This window comes from Rhamphochromis sp. 'chilingali' (assembly GCF_963969265.1).
Source record: "Rhamphochromis sp. 'chilingali' genome assembly, chromosome: 5".
Classification (NCBI taxonomy): Eukaryota; Metazoa; Chordata; class Actinopteri; order Cichliformes; family Cichlidae; genus Rhamphochromis; species Rhamphochromis sp. 'chilingali'.
This window is the reverse complement of record NC_137932.1, coordinates 17,534,852-17,554,472: the sequence shown is the minus strand read 5'-3', so window position 1 is coordinate 17,554,472 and position 19,621 is coordinate 17,534,852. Positions and strand designations below refer to the sequence as shown.

The following is a 19,621-nucleotide window of genomic DNA, read 5'->3' as shown; positions in this document are numbered from 1 at the left end:
CCATCAGTGTGATGTTCAAAAAGAGCCTCATAAAAAAATATTTACCTTTTCCTCCTCCAGTCTTTCCTGTATCTCATTTGGTACACCACCATGTCTATTTTTGGACACTTCAACAACTTCTTCTTTGCTGCTCATCTGCTGGACATCGCCATGGGATTCAAGACCCTTCGCACCATCCTGTCATCTGTTACTCACAATGGCAAGCAGGCAAGTAGTTTTACCAGCAGAGGGAGCCAGAGTTCAAGGAAAAGCAACAATTGCACAATACAAGCGTTCTACTCGCTTGAACTCAAACAATGAAAGAAATGATTCCTGGTGCATTTTTGGCTCATCTTTAAAAAGTTTCAAAACTGTATAAAATGTATTTGTTTCAGCAAACAATCTTTGTCTGAGTCTATGATACATAACAGAGACCAAACAGGGATGAAAGAACTAGCATCGTGACTCATACTGAATATAAATATAATCAGATCATGAAAATAATACAAACAAGGAATGGCTCAGAAATCTGCTCCATGGAATATTAGATAAACAGTCATGAGAAATAAATAAAAAGACATAAAACAGTTAAGGACACAAGATTTTGCTTTTATTTTGAGGTTGTTGGAACATTCATGCAGATTTTTCAGGAATAGGCCATTCCTACTGACTCCAAAAGCTGTCAGGAGGTGCCTAAAAACTAACTGCTAAATGAGCAAAGAGATGGATGACAGTATAATGTTTTGGGGTTTTTTTGGTTTTTTATTGTTGCTGTTTGTCTCTTTACTTGATGTTCAACGAAGCCTTCTGCAGAACATGATGGTCTGATTCTGTCGGCTCATCAGCTCAGGCATTTAGTTGCCAAGGCTTGTTAGGGCTTCATCTTTGTCTAATGTAGGAAGACAGGGCACGACCCTATTAACACTATGAAATATGTCAGACTGGAGTTAAAGTTTGCTTCTTTTCAACAGTTTCGACAGTTGGACTGAATGACAGTATATAAAACAGATGGTATACATATGCAAAGCATCAACGGGGAAAGATGATGTGTGATGGCACAAACCTTGGGTCTTGCACTTCTGAAGGTCTTGAAAGTCTGAATACTGATGAAAGCTAAGAAAGTACTTTAGTGCAGAACTTTATTTGAAGAAAAAAAAAAAAAAACCCACAGTAGCATTGACACTTTTCTACAGTCTGACAGAAACTGCAAAAATTACTCTCAAAATTTACAGTCAAACAAAAAGGAAGGCCCCAATTGTGCCTCTGAGACGAGTCTGTCTCCTCTATTGTTGCCTCTAATCGTCACTGAGATTAAAAGAATTTCAGATAAAATGTATCCAATTAAAATGAGTCTCCTCTCCTTTCAGCTCGTGCTGACTGTGGGTTTGCTGGCTGTGGTCGTCTATCTCTACACCGTGGTGGCCTTCAACTTCTTCAGGAAGTTTTACAATAAGAGCGAGGATGAAGACGAGCCCGACATGAAGTGCGACGATATGATGACGGTATGTCTGACCACCTCCGGTGCCTATTCATGTGAAAGTGGCTGAAAATTGAAAAATACCTTTCTTTTGTGGTGAAAATGAAAGACTTCATTCCTTAGCAAGGACACATTTTGAGCTGAAAGAAAAAAAACATGGGGCTTTTAGTTCGAATGGTTGACTTGAACATGTTTGCCTCTTAGCCTTGTTCAGGGTCCAGAGGTAGAAGGTGTCTATTGGACAGCATTTTCTTATCTTTTATAAATTATTTCCTAGTTAATGTTTCTACAAATGAAGCCTCTAAATAGAGTCTTTATACTGGAAGTACAGTAACAGCTTACAAACGATTTTTCATAATCTTTTGTAAAACGTAGACCTTGATGACTCCTTTTTTTTAACCTTACTCTAATAGATGGCTCAGAACCTCCAGCTGCATCTCCAGTGACACTCAGTCTTCAGCCATGTTTTGTAGTTTGAAATATAGAATGAAAAAAGAGAAGTTTCCACTTTCATACTTCCCAGCCAACACTGAATGAGGTGTAGCTTCCTTTAATGCCTGTTTCCGCCCCTCTGTAGTGCTATATGTTCCACATGTACGTGGGTGTGAGAGCTGGAGGAGGTATTGGAGATGAGTTAGAGGACCCAGCTGGAGACCCATACGAGCTCTACCGCATCCTGTTCGACATCACCTTCTTCTTCTTTGTCATCGTCATCCTGCTGGCCATCATCCAGGGTACGTGAAACTATTTCTCATTATCTGCGTTTAAGTTAAAAACCACACAGGTCTTTGTTTTCTTCTCATGCTCCTCTAACAGAGAATTGCACCTTTCTTCAGGTTTAATCATTGATGCCTTTGGTGAGCTGAGAGACCAACAGGAGCAGGTGAAAGAAGACATGGAGGTAAGACTCTGCTCTAGCCAAGCTGTCTGTTGCCAGCTATATTGTTGCTTCAGTAAGTGACAGTATTCCCTTCCTGCTTTATGTGAGTTAAGGAGCATGAACACAGGAAGCAATTTATTTGCCTCCATCGCTCTTTAGCTGATGGTTTTTGCAAACAGACCTTTGATACCTGTTTGTCCTCTAATGCTTTTACAACCCCATCATAACTTTAATGACCGGAATCCTGTGTTCTCATTGGTGGTTCAATTGTTTGTCTAAAAATAGAGAAAAGTTTAACTTGACTTTTAATCACCGGTGATTATTTCACCCATCGTTGCGTGAAGTTGACAAATATCATTGACTTTAAACAGTCTCTGGTCACTACACTGCTGGTGATGTAATAATCCTATAGTCAGTCAATCCAACTCGAATTGTTTTTGAGTGTTTTCTTCATTAGTTAGTTTATCCCCTTGTGCCACAGACTAACTTAATTGTCTAATTAATTGTCTATTCCTGTGAGCCACACTGTGCAGAGGAACAAAACTGGCACAAATAAATAAATGTGCTGATAAATTAACTGAGAATAAATATTACAAATAACTGCAGGCAATAATTAATTTAGGCATTTTTCTCCTATTTGTCTGTAATATAATGTTTTATTGCTCCAATTGTTTTATTCTCTCAGTTGTACGACACTTTGGTCAATACTTGTTGTTTTTAAATGTTGATAAGGTGACTTGACCAGAATGTATGGCAAACTTTTTTCTTGTTTTGCATCTATTTGCATTTGTTTCCATTTTAGCTTTCAATAATTCAAATTATTGTTCTTTTAACATATTTCACAAGAAAAAACTGATTAGCAGAAATCTACTTGGCAGGTTCAAATAGGATGATGACAGTCATCACTAATTTTCAATCCCCACTCATTTGTCTTCCAGACCAAATGTTTCATCTGTGGAATTGGGAATGATTACTTTGACCGGACGCCTCATGGCTTTGAAACTCACACCTTACAAGAACACAACCTAGCCAACTACCTGTAAGTACAGAAATATGACCAAACGTAATGTGACTGAAGTTTTCCCCCTTTAACACTTGTGCCTCCTGTCTGCAGGTTCTTCCTGATGTATCTGATTAACAAGGATGAGACTGAGCATACGGGTCAGGTATGTGAGCGAACACCAGTCTGTAGTATTTGGTCATTTTAAACACGATATGCATAATCTGCCGTCTGTGACCAATCTCAAAAGAACAAAAGGAAAAACTGGAATGTAACAGACTCTAACTTCAGTAGGTTTACTTATGCAACATATCAAGTGGGTTGAAATGTTGCACAAGGTACAGCTTTGCTGGAGAAAGAAGCAATGCGTGGGCTTCCTTTGACTTCTGATATTAAGTTGTTATTGTTGTGCACCTGAGATTCAACTTGGTTTTCTGTTTGATGTTCGTGTACTTTTTCTTAAGATACAAATTTAGCAAAGAAATAGAAAGCTTGCAGTTGTTATTCCTTTAAGCTGCAAAGGACCGCATTCAGCTACTAGGAGTGAATAAGTCACAAAAACAGTGTAATCACTGACATGCCGTTGAGCTACATCCTTAATCTGTCTACTGACGGGATATATAGTCACTGCAGATGGGATGAAACTATTTCACAACATCATATATCATCATAGTATTAATGCAACTAAACAAGTGTTCTATCGTTTGCAGTCAGACCATCTGAAATTTGTGACACAAAGGGCCAGATTTACTATGCAAGGCTTATTACCATGATAGTGCAATTGCAAAAACGTAATGATGGGAAGGAAAAGTTCTGAGGCTAATCTGCTTACGAGCCACCGATTTATAAACAAGAATGCAGTCAGTCTATTCATGGGCCAAGAACAGACAGACCTGATGAGGGAGCATGAGCGAGTGACTAATGTGCTAACAAAAGTACTGCATAAACACAGACACGCGTTCCTCTCTTAAAAAAAAGAAATAAATAAATAAGACAAACTGAACGTCTTTCATATAAGGGCGAAATCTTCTGCCAGAAATTACTGCCGCCTGCGTTTGGTCCTGAGGTCTGAGACTCAGGTGGCGCACAGGATTCATCAAGAGGAGGGCTGCGTCATGATCCTGTTCTACTGTATAAAAATGTAATCTGCGTAACGGCCGATCTGCTGTTATAACAATGAACACAGACTATTTATTAGGTACACATTGATAGTACCAAGGTGGACCCTCCTTTGCCAACAGATTTTGTTCCATATTGACTTGATGGCATCAGCTACACGCCCGTGATATGAATCTCAAATTCTCAGTTCCGGATTAGATTGAGACCTGATAACATTAGAGGTCATTTCAGTACATTAGACTCACTGTTACATTCAAGAAATCAGCTCAAAATGATGTTGAGACATGGCATGATGTGCTGTTAGATAGCAGCCATTAGAAGACGAGTACACTGTGGTCAGTGACACATTGGGGGGAGCAGACATGGTTAACACTAATACTCTGGCATGCTGTGGTGTTCAAATTAGTTGGTTTAAGGGGCCCAAAGTGTGTTAACAAAATATCTCCCACACTATTAAGCCATCAACATCGGGCTGACCCACTGATATGAGACAGGGTGGATACTTTCACATTGTTTATGCTAAATTCTGACCAGTATCGAAATATTGCAGCAGAAATTGTCTTGACCCTGTCTGCTGAGTCATTGCCGTGTGATTGGCAAATTAGATATGTGTTCATGTGGCTTAATGCACATCGCTTTTATTTTCTGCATGCGGTGTGACACTGTAGATAATTACTATAGTCAATATTACATATCGTAACATTTAGACATTAATCAAACAAACTAACACACTTTAATATATTAATACTTCAATATGGTGTGTAGGAGTATATAGGAGTCTAAAAAAAAGTGTACACTGTTGATAAAAGACAAACAGATGTCTGTATAATATATTGATCTCTATGTAGAAACGTGACCAAGCTTAAAGCACTGAAAACTGCTCCACTCCCTCTAAAACAAGATGCATCTATGTGTCTTCTATTGGGATTATTAGTTAATCCATTTCATGTGGGACCCAGAGTTCCAGGAGAAATTCTGGCACTGCACTCCAAGCTCTGAGGCATCCACCTGTGCAAGATACGCACCCAGTCTCTCCCACTCTCCCATTCTCATTTCAAATAAATGAACAGTCCTTGCGGCAACTATCACAACCACATCAAGTTCAAAATAAGATGTGCTTTTTTCTACGTTGGCATGCATGCATGCAATAACGCAAGCCACAGAAACACCTGTGTCCACATCTTTGACTTGCAAAGGTGACTCTGCGCCTCTTTAGTAAAAGCACGACAGTAGCTTCTTAAAGCCAAAGGAGGTTTTTGTGATGACGCAGATTGTAGGTAAATCTGGCCCTAACAGTTTTCTGAGGACAGAGGTCAGCAAGACCGAACAGTACAAAAAGATCTGTGAATGAGTATAACCAAAACTATGTGCAGCCGTGGACCCTTTAAATCATTCCCTTCCCTTTTCAGGAGTCATACGTGTGGAAGATGTACCAGGAGAGATGCTGGGACTTCTTCCCCACTGGAGACTGCTTCCGTAAGCAATATGAGGACCAGCTGGGTTAGAGCGGGTCGCCTCGTCTGCTGCTCTGAACCCCAATCTCCACTTTGCTTCTACCTGGAAAAAAGACATTGAACTTGACTTCACCCTGTTACCAGAACACACACCGTCATAGTGTCAAAAAATGTAAAGAGGAAAAAAAAATCTGAATTCTGACACAAACGCAAAACATAACGACTCTAAAATTTACAACTGACGATTGGACATTTCGGGTTTGCGTGTTCTTCGTTGTTACTGAAATAGTCTCCTGCCACTACGCCTCTTTTATGCAAATAATTCTTTTAATTCTGATTCACATTGCCTTTTTTCACTTGCTTAACCCCAACCTGCTGCACAATTTGTTGTTTGTAGACATCTGATAATTGTGAAGGGTTACAGCATGACAACTGAATGTCGGAATATGCACAATTTCTAGATTAGCGCCAGGATGTTACGGTCACTTCCTACCCAAACCACAAGTGAATGGATGTGTGCTGCTAGTAATGATCTAGTTAACATCCAAAGAGTGAGACCTGATTTGCCTTTCAAAGCTGGTTCAAACCTGTCTGATGACATGAAGATGGTTCTTCCAGGACCAGAGACAACTCTCACTTTAGGTGTTTATCAAGTGCCGATGTGCCTTATGGAAAAAAAAAAAAAACTATGCAAAAGAGAAAAAATATCATTTTTGCCCCTCCTAACACAAGCAGTGCTCTGTTCTGGATTAGCTATAAGCAAATTTAGGTAAAGCTAGTTTTGGGCTTTTACATTTAAAAAAAAAGAAAAAAAAGAAAAAGAAATATTTGTTGTATAATATCTAGATGATCCTTGTGTAAATGTTGCTTAGTTTGGTTTTGTTCCTGAACTGTGGTGTCCTGCCCACCTGCACTTGTTTCTACAGTAGAGGAACCCCACAACAAACGGACAATTAAACAGCAAAACTTGGGTTGAGAATTTATTGACGACAAACTGGTTACCCGCTCTTGTCTGGCCATTTATATGTATGTAGTAGCTTTGGTAAACTGCACTTCTTTTTTGATGAGGGGAAGAAAATGAATAAAGTAAGTGACGCAGTGAACCAAACGTGTCGTCTGTGACCTCTTTCACTACCCGTCTGTCACCAATCCTCTGAAGCAAAACACTCCAGAGTCAAAACTTTCACAGGGAACAGAGAATTCTCTCTGAAACAGGGTGTGCTCCAGGAACGTTTTGACATACACTCACAAATGTTCGAGATGTACTGTCCCAACCTTTACACCTCCAAAACAAAACATATTGCCTCTCTTACAGCACGGGGGGCAGGTCCATGTGAAACGAGGAAGCATCAAACTTTAGCATCATAAACTTCCAGGTGGACGTAATTTTTCAAAGGATGGAAGTTGAAGCGATTGAACTGCCATGACCAAGTTCCCTGAGGGTCAGGAGATCATGCTGTCGAGCCAGTCCTCCAGGTCTTCCTCAGTCATTTCCTGTTTGCTGGGCGCAGACTGTGGAGGTGCGATGTCTTTGTCCTTCATCACCTCCATCATCTTCTCTTCTATTGGCTTTGCTGTCACGTCTTTCACTTCCTCACATTCTGCAGGTTAATAACATGATGGGAGACATATTTTTAGTCTTTCCTCTAAACTTGCCTTCTGCTAAGTAATTTTAACTTTATTATCTGTGCTTTGATTACACCACATGTGAATATTGCAATCATGCAAAGCATAAAATCAACAACCATCCAGCGTCTCTAAAACTCAGTAACATTATTATATTTAAAATACTAAGTGTTAAAAAAATTAATACTTCTGTGGTATGAATCTCTGTTTCAGAGTTATGAGCCGGTAAGTGTTCAGTGCAACTGAAAAATTTGCTTTCAAGAAAATGTCTTAATTTGCTGCTTAATAAATATCCAGCTATTACTGCAAATAGCTGGATATTTTTCAATATGTAAAGAACAACCTGCTTAGTCTTCAATTTTTTTTTGCGTTAACATTAGGCTTTAAACATTGCCCAAAGTAACTTGTCAGCACAAAAGGTGGAAGTTAACATCCTTGGTAGCTTATCTTATCTCTCTAGTAGTTAATCTAACACCACGTGTGTGGGGGGGGAAAAAAAAATCCTAAAATTGTAGGTTTTTTTGTTTTGTTTTTTGTTAAAAATAAATACTTAAAAAAATAAATAAATGTATTTACATGCTTAGGTCCACGTTGCCTAATTAAAAAACTAATTAAAATAAAAATATGTAGGAAAGATCCTTAGTGTTAGTATTTTTTTTTAGTTGGGTACAATTTTATTACATCTTGCCTAATGAGCCATTGATGGCTGTTTATTGAGACTCTGGATGTCGGTGAGTCAAATGCTTTCAAAAAGCAGTTTTTCTTGTAATACCTGTACTGATTTTTCCAAATGTTGCCTACAACACATGACCGTCCTACAATAATAACTAAAAACGCTAAAATGAGCCCAATAATCTAAACTAAAACCAAACAATTTCAACAATAAAAAAAACAAAAAAATCCACTCTGCAAATTAGCTGAAACTAAACTGAATTAAAAAAAAAACAAAAACAAAAACTAGTCAATCCAAAATAATAAAAAATAATAATAACTCTATTAAGATCTATAGCTATCGAATCTTTAGGTCCCAAAGTTTCACAATGGCCACTTTTAAGGTTAAACTGCTAGCATGCCATGTTTTGTTTACTCTTTCCAGTTAAAAGATTATGATCTCACACAACTGTCAAAAAGATATATGTTGTGCATGACAAAGTAAATATACAGTATAATATTATTAATGAATTTCTTTCTTTACACTAAGCTAACTGAAGCTTACTATTCTCCACACAGACAAGACGAGAGCGACATTAATCTTCTACATTTCCCCCAGGCTATCACACATCGCTCAACGTGCAGGGACAGACTATCATTAAATATACTTGCCCTTCTCTTTAACAGCGCTCTCCATTTCTGCACCGCTGACAGGCTCGTTTCCTACATCACCTGACACTGGTTTCTGTAAGTTGAGCAGGTTGTCCAGCTCTTCATCAGCATCATCCACCAGAGTCTCAGTAGCAGCAGCTGAGGAAGAAAGCTGTGAGCCTGAGCCCCCCACTGGGTTTGCATCCACGGGGACTTTCTGGCTGATGCTGAGGCTTTTTGAAGCTGTGGATGGAGGTGTGAATTTGGACATTTTTGGCACTTCCTGTTTAGGTGCTAGAGTCATACTGGGCAGCTCTACTGGTGCTGAGACCTGAAACATCAGGTAAAGTAAAAAAAAACAAAACAGCTCTTGTCATGCATGTCTCTGAGAAAAACACAAAGATACAGAAGCCATATTTTCTTTTTTCTCAGAAGGTAATCAACACAGTGTATTAATCTACTGGGTGAAAATAACCAGACATGTATCAATAAATACAAAAAGGTCAGTCTATTGTTTTATTTTTATATATACTTAATTTAACCTGACATGCCTCCATGCCATATCTTGCAACCCTAAATCCCAAAAAGTTGGGATGCTGTGTAAAATGTAATACATGAATGCAATGATTTGCAAATAAAATCTTTTGTTCACAGAAAACAGAAAACCTAATTCCTCCATATAAACATATTTGTGGTTAAAGTTTACCTCCCGAACAACACCCAACCACAGTGTGCTGGGCATCAGCTAACACTTGCCTGAATCAGCTCGGGCTCCAGGTCGAGTTTCTGATGCAAAGGCACTTCTTGAAGAATCTGGGTAAGAGCTGGGAGGTCCAAAACAATCCCTGCCATCTGGAGAACAAATGAGAACACAGACTGCAAACAAATGTTTGTATCTACAGAGTTTAGGTGAGTGAGAGCACTATCAGATTCAAAGTCTTCATAATAAATGGATGAACTTTTGTCCAACATTAAGCACATGAACACTGTACTACAACAACAGTATGAATCTGATATCTTAATCGGAATATTCTTTATAACTGTAACTGCTGTGTATTTTAAAGACTTAAAACTCCATAAATCAATTTTAAAAAGGAGCGGTGGTGATATAATTTTACCTGACTGATATCAAGCTGGTCCATCTCCCATTCTTTTTCTTCTGCAAACCGGAAATGCGTGAACGAATCCCCTGTGAGAAAACGATGCACAGAAACAAAACGTTTTGGCGTTATGACCGCAGCAGTGTAATCCCCAAACTATCTGTTAAAGCTAAAACTCACAGACACATTCACTTTAGTATTTTTTTCACACAAACACAGCTCCTGCCTCTGCAGAGCTTGTACAAACCAACAGAGTGGCCTTCATGTCCACAATGTCTACGATGTTTTTCTCTGGAAGGCAAAAGCTTTGTGTAAACTCTTGATCAGTTTGAGCGTTACAGCAGAGCTAGTCTGCTTTCGCAGCATTACCGGTCTGAGGGCTCTTGTCACTACAAAGACACTGAGGATGTATTATTAATAAGCGCACAGCAGCGGTGCCACACACTCAGCAGACAGATGAACAAATGAGAAAACCGTCAAGATGAAACTTGTTGTTTGAGTGTAGCACAGCGCGCGAGGAGCACCTGAGTCAAAAAACAGCATCCAGAACAACAAGGCCACATGTCAGATGTGAAGCACCACTCTTACAGCTCCTCATTTTTGCATGTGGTTATTTCCACAATGTTCTAGGAGGATGTCATTTTGCTGGAAAAACAGGTCGCTTGTAGAAATTTTTACACTACAAAATGGAAGTCTTTCTTTATTCTAACTGAAATCTAAATATTCTTAAATCCCACAACATTTTCATCCTTCCTTTGTGAAGTAAAGAATGTGGGGATAACCTAAAAGGAACAGCTCATCTGAGATAACGCAACACTTAGCAGAACTAGGACACATCAATTAATCAATGAAAAAAAAGTGCTAAAACCATCAAAAAATAAAGTTAAACTAGACTTCTTTATACCCTCTGGAGTTTTTGTTTTAACTTTATTCCACTTAAAGGAAAATTCAAGGTTAGACACCTGCTAGAGATTTTAGTGTTAAAAATGATAGAGAGAGGTCTTGGAGAGAGTTCTGTCTGATTTATTATACACATTATTATTCAGAGAAGATATTAGGGACAGGATGAATGCTGAGGGGAGTGTGGTATAACAGAACACTTTATATTTTTTGTCTTTTTACCCTTTTAAGTTTACATACTGGCTAAAAAAATGAACTGGATGACAGATTAAAATATGCTTGGTTGCTAGCAAAAAAAGGTTTCATGCAAAAGTAGCACAACTGGCAGGCTCCTGTGTACGCAACTGTTTTTTACCTGTAAATGTCCATTTAAAAGCATTGCAACCAGGATACAATCAGCCAACTTAGCATAAACAGTAAAAGGAGGAAAAGGAAGCAGTTAACCTGGCAGCAACTTGTTGCTAACTAACATGTTACAGCTACAAAAACAGAGCACCCCTGCACACAGGCATGCTTCAAGCCCCTCCCACCACTAGCAGCTGAACACATGAACAGCAGCACAACAAGCTTGGCAAAACATCTTAAAGCCTGAAACCCAGGGCTTCATAAAATAAAAATAAAAATATTTCTGAGGTCATTAAAGCTCTATTTCAACAACAAAAGTATTTCAGTATTAAACAATCATAAATGTTGTACACCCTTAACATTAGCTGTTTAATTATTAGCAATTACCCATATTTTCCATCTGTTAAATAATGATTAAGGTTTTGTATTTTCTTATTTATTTCTATTTTTATTTCTTTATTTTGAAATTTCAATTTCAGTAAGTTGCAGTAAGTACGTTTGCTTCTTTTAGTTTAGTTTTTATTCTTTGAAAATGTTTAGTTTTAGTTTAGTTTTTTGTGCATAAGTATCATTTTATGGGCACTGGGCTCCGTCACTGGAGACAAGATTTAAGAAATCAGTATAGGTATTACAATAAAAACAGACCTTTTTGAAAGCAGTTGCCATGCAGCCTTGTAGAAAAACTAAGGATATAAATTATTTGTATTTTGCTTTGTTTTTTACACCTATGTCTAATTAAGAAGTAAAAAGCATTTGAGAACAGCTCTTAAGAGTGGGGTCTGTCTTGCATTATGGCCACTGTGGTGCTTGTAGTTGGACCTTTTCTTTACAATATTTTTTCTGTGTAGTTATGAAATAGTAAATCTTAATTTTGTAAATCATTTGAAATCATTGACAGATAAATCAAGCAACCCTGGGATCCAGGAAGTTTTCAGCAACTTCTAAAAAAATTTAAAAAATTATATACATATCATCAATAATCATCAGTTGACCACAAAAGTATGATATTGAAAATGAATCAGGTGATACTGGCCTCAAGTACACAGACTGTGGTCAGTCTGCCACACACAGATGGACAGTCAGTGGGAGATCTGACAGAAGAGCTGCAGTCAGATGCAGCTTCGCACTTTGTTATTCTGCCCTCTGCATATTGTATTATGGACACTCTGCCTTCAGGTGTGACCATTAGCACCATCTGCAGTTGTCAGTGATTTGTCGTTCAAGAAGCAAAAGGAGGTCAAGAAGGAGAAAATGCAGGAGGGCTTTTTATCTTCAGGCTGAGTCCCTGCTGTCAAACAGGGTGAATAAAGATGAGTTATGAAAAGGAGCATTACCGAGGTTACAATGACAGTGACGGAGATGGATTAAAAGAAAGGAATGGGAATGTCAGCTTTATGTGACGGCCGTTTGAGAGTACCTTTATGTTGAGACAAAGATTTTCCCCTTCACTGGGAAACTGTGAGAAAATAAGACCGGGATTTGGTAGACGAGAAATCGAACCACATCGCTGCTGGCATCTTAAACAGATCAATGATCATTTGCTAAAAATATTCTGCTAAATCAGAGGGAACCATTGCTCAGTGATAAGATCAAGAAACAGCTGCCAGAATTGAATCACCAAGCTGTGAGCTGAAACTCAAACTAGCTTTGCTAAACTACCTATTAATTACATCATTTATATTTTTTTTTAAAGTACTCTTCACCTAACTACACAGGTCTACTGACCCTTTAAAATAAAGCTATGTCGCCATGCCATTGAAGAACTTTGTTTTATGTGTCTTCTACCTTTGAGTCTCTGTGCCACCACAACTGATCTGGTATTAAGTAATCAGCTTTAATTTATGAGATTTAAAAAAATGTTTTAACTGCTAAGGAATTATAGCAATTTATATTTAATCAGTTATTCACCAGCAAGGCCACCATGAGGCAATGGTATCTCTGATGTTAGAATGTACCAAATTGCATAAATAAATCCTTTATGAGCTACATTTCAGACATATGTGTGGATTATTTTTAACTAGAAGTGTTCTTCTGCTGTTTTTATTTCCAATTATTTAATTTTTTCCTAATTTTTTCCTATCATTTTTTCATCATGGTTTTTAGGGCTGATGCCAGTAAAATTTAAGGAGCCAGTATCATTTAAGTGTGTGTGTGTGTGTGTGTGTGTGTGTGTGTGTGTGTGTGTGTGTGTGTGTGTGTGTGTGTGTGTGTGATATATATACATATAAGCTTGTAATCTTAGTTGGAAATATCCATCCCCACCATGTGCTCAGCTGTGATGATATTCTGCTAAATGCACCATAGAAATGGCTGCTGCTCCCTGAGCTCTGATCTGCTGAAGGTTTCTACCTGTTAAAAGGGAGCTCTACCTTTCCACTTTTGCCAAGTGCAGCTCATTGGGTTTCTCTATATTATTGTGGAGACCCCACCATACCTTCAGGTGGCTGTTGCATAAACTAAACTTAGGTGAACTGAAAAGCTAAATTTGTACTAAAACATAAAACTGTCCCTGGTTAGCACTCTCCCTCCTTTTCTGTTTCCTACTCCTCTCTGTTTAACATCCCGTTCACTCAGTCTCCTTCAGTCCAACACAGAGATCTGCTGACATTGGTAAGCTGCCTCCCTCCTACATCTCAAAGCCCAGTGTCCTCCTGATCTGTGTCCATGGAAATATCATTGCATGTAATTCAGAGGCACTGATACAACCATGGCAACTGCTGCCAGCAGGGATGAGAGAAACTTCTGTCAAACCTCCATAAGACACAAAAAGAGAGGAGGAGGACATATAAGCGAGACAACGAAGAGAATGAAAAAGGCAGACTTTTCCTTTCTGCTCAACTTCAGTACCCTGATGCTGTTTTCAGAGTCGATTCTAACATCTACAGGGAATGTGCCACCTCAGATGTGTCACCCAGCAGTGTGAAAAACATGGCTGGTATTTTACTAAATACTGGTACTATGATTTAGTTCACATATAACAATAATATCTGGGCTTCATTTGAAAATGTTTAGCTGTACTAAAGCTGCCACAGTGAGCTTAATTATTGATTAGTCAATTAATTATTTTGCCTTTTTAGTATTTTCAGAAGTGAAAATCCACAAATAGGAAACATTTAGTCAGTTTTGCTTGAAAACATGCTTTAAAGGCTTAACTAAGTTCAAATAATCAATAGTAAAAAATGCATTTAATTAACTGTTTCTCAAACTCAGTGCTGTAAACGGTTTGAGTTTTGACGTTTTCAGAGAGGAAAAGGACCTTTCAGGTTCCAGACGGAGAAAGTATTTCTGATCAACCAAACTTCATGAAGCTTTTTTTAAAATTTAATTTTCTTTTCAGATTAAACAACTAAAGTAATATACCAAACCTATATGTTGCTGTTCACTCTAAAAGCTACTTACAGAGATGCACTGATTACAATTTTGTAGGCCAGTTTCCTTTTTTCCCCTGCCTGTAACTGACAGCATATACAAACAAAAATAAACTTTTTCCTAAATTTAAAATGTTATTTTCATATTAAAATATATTATTAAACTTTACTTTCCCCCAAATTGCAATAAGTTAGATCATTTACCAGTATGTTTATATGTCTACCTTTTTTTTTTCTTTTTACACTCTAAATAAATAAATGATTTTCCTCATAATAGTTTTGTTTGCTGATACCGAGGCTACCGGTTGGTCGCTAGCTCTGAGCTCTGGCTTGATTTAGCATTAGCTACTTTTCGTTTGTTATGTTTTATAAATGCCCATGTGAGGTTTTTTTTTTTTTTTTTGTTTTTTTTACTTACAGCATTAAGGATTTTAAAAACTTAATTTAGGCAAAATGAATTAGCTTTAATGTAACACTTTTCTATCAGATTTCTGCTTTCTTCTAATCTGTAAAGTAGATTCATTTATGAAAGTAGAGGTGTGGTAATTGTCCGTCCTCTAAAGCAAACCCAGTAAATTTATATAAATGTGATTGTTATTTTTGATTGTGTAACACTTTTATTTATTTATGTATTTACAGTTATTCTTTCAAAAAATTGATAACTACTATTATTACGGTATGAAAACTGTTAATACTTCTGTTGAACTGTGGTAGGACTTACCGGTACGTGTGATCACTTACGTGATTTGGAGGTCTACGGTTACATTAAAAAATAATAATAATAATAATTTAAGTATAGCCATGTGATTGTTGGGAACCAAGAGTAAATATTAAATGAGCTGCAGGACATTTTTAGTCAGCTTCAATGTTTTGTTTTTCCAGATATGTTTTACTGTGTTATATTTAATCGGTGAAAGATAAATTTAACTTTGGAACCTTTTCATCATACTGTGTGGAAATTCTGTTAAATGCCATGAACCTAACCCATGCCAGCACATATACCCTCACTATACACAAATGATAAAAGATCAATTCAAAGTTCAAATGATTGTCTAAGTGTGTAAGTCTGGCCAGTAAACCTCGGTGAGTTATTCTCAGAGAATAAACACTGCTTCACTCATGCCGTGTGCTAAGTGGCTTAACTGGCATTGTGTAACTTTTTGTATAATGTGGTATCCTGTCTCTTGACATCTTGCTGGCTGAACCCCATTTTAACAAATGAGGTTTTCTGCTCGCAACCGCAGCTTTGCTGAGCTATCTATGGCCCACTCTCATCTTTTATATCTGGGATGTGTTGTTCGCTGTCGTTGGCTTAGCTCCTGCCTTTCTGTTCCACTCTGCTCTTTTCCTGCTCTACTCAACGCCACTCTGCTTTCACCTCGCCGCTATTCATCTTCACCCATCTCCTGAGATGTGCTCAGTGTGACAGTCGAGCTTTGGTAAAGTCATGATAAAGACAGGCTACGCTGGTTCTCTGTCACCTGGTTATAAGCACAATGAGGAATTGAAGAAATTTGTATAAACTGTAACAAGACTGCAGCTTTTCTAACCTAAAAGTCACATCAGAGAGTGGTGTTTTAGGACTTTGAAATGTATTTCTTTATTCATTTAGTTTGTAGCTTCTCCAATCTGTTTCTTTATTCTCTTTTATATGATTTTATATTAAGTGTATTCTTGATACACACAGCCTAAGCAAAACAAACTATTTGAAGGCATTTCCATGATCCCCGTTAAACTGGAACTGAACTCTTAACATGTTTTTTTTTATGTTCAAGGTTACTGTGGTTGGTTTTGTGATGCATATTATTCACATTTTTAATGTGATCCAAGATTGGGTACCACAAGAAGAAGTGCGAAAGGAACTAACTTGAAAGATATTTTCATGCCGAAACCTGTACAGATCCTCTGTAGCTGGTTACCAAGTACTTGCTACTAATATCACAGATACAGACAATCATCAAACTAGGCATAGGATGTACTTCCTGAGGCAGCTGAAGAAATTCAACCTGCCAACACGGACGATGATGCAATTCTACACTGCAATCATCGAGTCCATCCTCACCTCCTCCATCACCGTGTGGTACGCTGGAGCCACTATCAGGGACAAACAGAGACTGCAGCGTGTTGTGCGCTCTGCTGAGAAGGTGATTGGCTGCAGATTCCCATCTCTGCAGGACCTGTACACCTCCAGGACACTGGTGCGTGCCGCTCGGATCTCAGCTGACCCTTCTCACCCTGGACACAGTCTGTTTGACCTGCTCCCCTCAGGCAGGAGGCTCCGGTCCATTCGCACCAGAACCTCTCGCCACAAGAACAGTTTCTTCCCGTCTGCTGTTGAACACATGAACAATAACCGTATGACTGTTCCCACCACTAACACATGACCCTACGCTGTGTTCACTGCATCATTCCATGTTTGGCACTGTTCACCACCTGCACTCATGTATATATCTATCTACTTAGCACTTTTAATTCTTATTCTTATTTTTATTTTCATGTCTATTTAAGCGTTATATGACAGTATATTTGCACTAAGCACCGCAGCAATTTCCTAATGTTGTAAACCTGCTCAACATTTGGCAATAAAACCCATTCTGATTCTGATTCTAAAACGTGGTCTAGCATTAAGGGATAATCAGTATCCCTTCTACCCGTTGACAGCCCACAAATGTCCTGGCTTGTATTGATTTCTGTGGGGCCCTCCAGATGTTACCTCATCTGCCTAAGCAAGCCAAGGTATCCTACCAGATGACACGCAAAACACTCACACCCTTGTTAACAGGACCACACCTTATGTATATAGTCCTCTTCACCAACCAAAATCGGCTCACTGTATAAAACTGCGGTCCCACCTTAACCTTGATTACTCTTCTTTGCTGGAGCAGTGACTGGCTGAACAGAAACAGGAGGGATATGTAAGGAGATGCAATACCACTGTTCAGTCTCCACTAACACTTGCAGTGAAATGTTGACATTTTATGTGACTGGAAGAGGAATACACACATTCCCTGCTCGCCCTTCTGCCTCCATTTGCTACGAGAGTAATGTAGTGTGATCAGTGAATGATTACTTCTCTTTTAAACTGGCTGTCGTGGCAGATCCTCACTTGATAAGAGAGGAGATAAAGCAAGGCAACTCATAAAAAACTTAAGAGCAACTGAGTGTTGTTATTATTATAACAGTGACAAATCCCATGTGATATGTCTTTGACAGTGCTAAGGGAGACAGACAGAATGGGAAATCTAAGTAAAGAAATAAGAGAAGAGGGCTGAAGGAAGAGGAAAAAATGACATCTAAAAGGGTGAAAAATGAGATGCACAGATTACAGAAAATGTGCAGGAAATACCGTTTAGAGAAACTCCAATTTGCGATGTGTGAAGCTGATTGTCTTTCTGAGAGCCCCAGCACCTCCAGCATGCTCCCTGTCACGCCTTTTTAACCAAACCAATTAGCCCAACATGACATGGCGCTGAAACCCAACTACGCGTCGATAAATCACTGTCTGCGCTAATTGCAATTAAAATCCCGAGCAAACCAGGCGAGACAATAAAGAGGGCCGAAGCTATTTACTCTTAACTTTTAATGGTTATTGTGCGAGGCTGTGTTTATGTCAAAGTCATATCAGAAGAGCTCCAATCCACTCGAGGCTTCGTTCTCATTAGGAATGTATTTTCTTTGGCTTGTTTGGAGGTAAGAGGCTCAAGCTCGAGCACTTCTCTGCAAAACTCATCAATCACATTTAGCATTTGATGTGAATCTAGTTTAATTATCCCATCACTTTCTTTCATGGACGTTATTAGGTATTATTAGGTAACAGTAAGTGCTGTATTTTTTTATATTTATATATATATATATATATATATATATATATATATATATATATATATATATATATATATATATTAGGGGTGCAACGATACACAAAATTCACGGTTCGGTTCGATACTTTGGTGTCACGGTTCGATATTTTTTCGATACAAAAAAAATGTTCATGCCTTCTTAATTTGTCATTTATTAAAATTATAAATATATATTTTAACTCAAAAGTACAGTTTTTAAATTTAACCCTAACCCTTGTGCGTGTTTTTTATTTTGACAGCGAATGCGCACCTGCGGACCACTTATGTGCAGCCCTGGTTATTTAGCTCGTCATATTGCAGCCACAGAAATTCTTTTGTCCATGAAACCATAAAGCTGCACTTTCTTTTTGCCTTATAGTCTGATTTATCATAACTTCTCCGTTTTGTGGTAAGCTTTTCTTTGGCTGTCACTTCTTCACCCTGACCTGTCTTATTTGGCTCAGCAGAACTAAAATATATATCTGTCTGTGAAGGTTCTGTCACGGTCCTGGGTCGGGTCGACCCAGCATTTTGAGTTTCTTATGTTTTGGTTTAATTTTGCATCATGGATTAGTTATTCTCTGGTGATACTGTTTTGATTACAATTATATTCTGATTCTTTAGTTATCTGATGATGATGTTGATGACGATGATGATTATTTCTGGTTTAGGTTTGTTATCTTGCCCTTATGTTTGGTTTAGGTTGCCTGTGCTTAGTCTTCTCTGCCCATATGTCCCTCTGTTTGTCCATGACGTCATTATGCCTGTTTACGAGTCTGTCTCTGTCTGGCGTGTGCTTCCTGTTCTATTTTGTAGGTCTGTGTCCTTTGTCAGTGCGTTCAGCTTTGTGCTCTCCCTGTCTCGTCAGTGTAATCAACGTCAGCCGTGTCTCCCAGCTGTTTCCTCTTTGCTCCGTTCACCTCTTGTATTTAGTGTCTGTGTCTTCCCCTACTCGGTGTCGCATCGTTAACGTCTGTTCACCCTCGCTTCCTCTGTGTGCTCCGTTTGCCAGCCAGCCTTCCTGCCTACTTATTCCGTTCTTCCAGTTTAGTTAGTGTTTTTCTGTTCTGCTTCTTACCAGCAATAAAGCTGTGTGTTTTGAATTACTTCCGCCTCAGTGAGTCCTGCATTTTGGGTCCTCCCTTCCTGCCTGCCCACACTCAGACATGACAGGTTCTCAGTCATCCAGGTCATCGTAGTCAAATATATATCCTGCTGCTTTTACACACGCA

General features: G+C 38.5%; 2 protein-coding genes across 2 annotated transcripts in view; one reads left to right on the top strand and one right to left on the bottom strand.

Moving 5' to 3' along the window:
• ryr3 (ryanodine receptor 3) overlaps positions 1–6,423 on the top strand; it is a gene marked incomplete at its 5' end in the record, with an annotated part of 113,328 nt that extends 106,905 nt beyond the window's left edge. The window contains 7 exon segments of the mRNA XM_080882259.1: positions 61–207; positions 1,347–1,481; positions 2,034–2,190; positions 2,293–2,357; positions 3,275–3,375; positions 3,451–3,502; positions 5,865–6,423. Coding sequence (XP_080738385.1) covers positions 61–207; positions 1,347–1,481; positions 2,034–2,190; positions 2,293–2,357; positions 3,275–3,375; positions 3,451–3,502; positions 5,865–5,960 — 753 coding nt within the window. The 3' untranslated portion in view covers positions 5,961–6,423.
• A 188-nt stretch (positions 6,424–6,611) lies between these two features.
• Positions 6,612–19,621, bottom strand: part of aven (apoptosis, caspase activation inhibitor) — a 44,642-nt gene continuing 31,632 nt past the window's right edge. Inside the window, exons 3-6 of the mRNA XM_080882258.1 lie at positions 9,956–10,026; positions 9,594–9,689; positions 8,859–9,168; positions 6,612–7,510 (exon numbers count right to left, since the gene is read on the bottom strand). Of these exons, the coding sequence (XP_080738384.1) occupies positions 7,353–7,510; positions 8,859–9,168; positions 9,594–9,689; positions 9,956–10,026 (635 nt within the window). The 3' untranslated portion in view covers positions 6,612–7,352. The remainder of the gene's footprint in view (positions 7,511–8,858; positions 9,169–9,593; positions 9,690–9,955; positions 10,027–19,621) is intronic.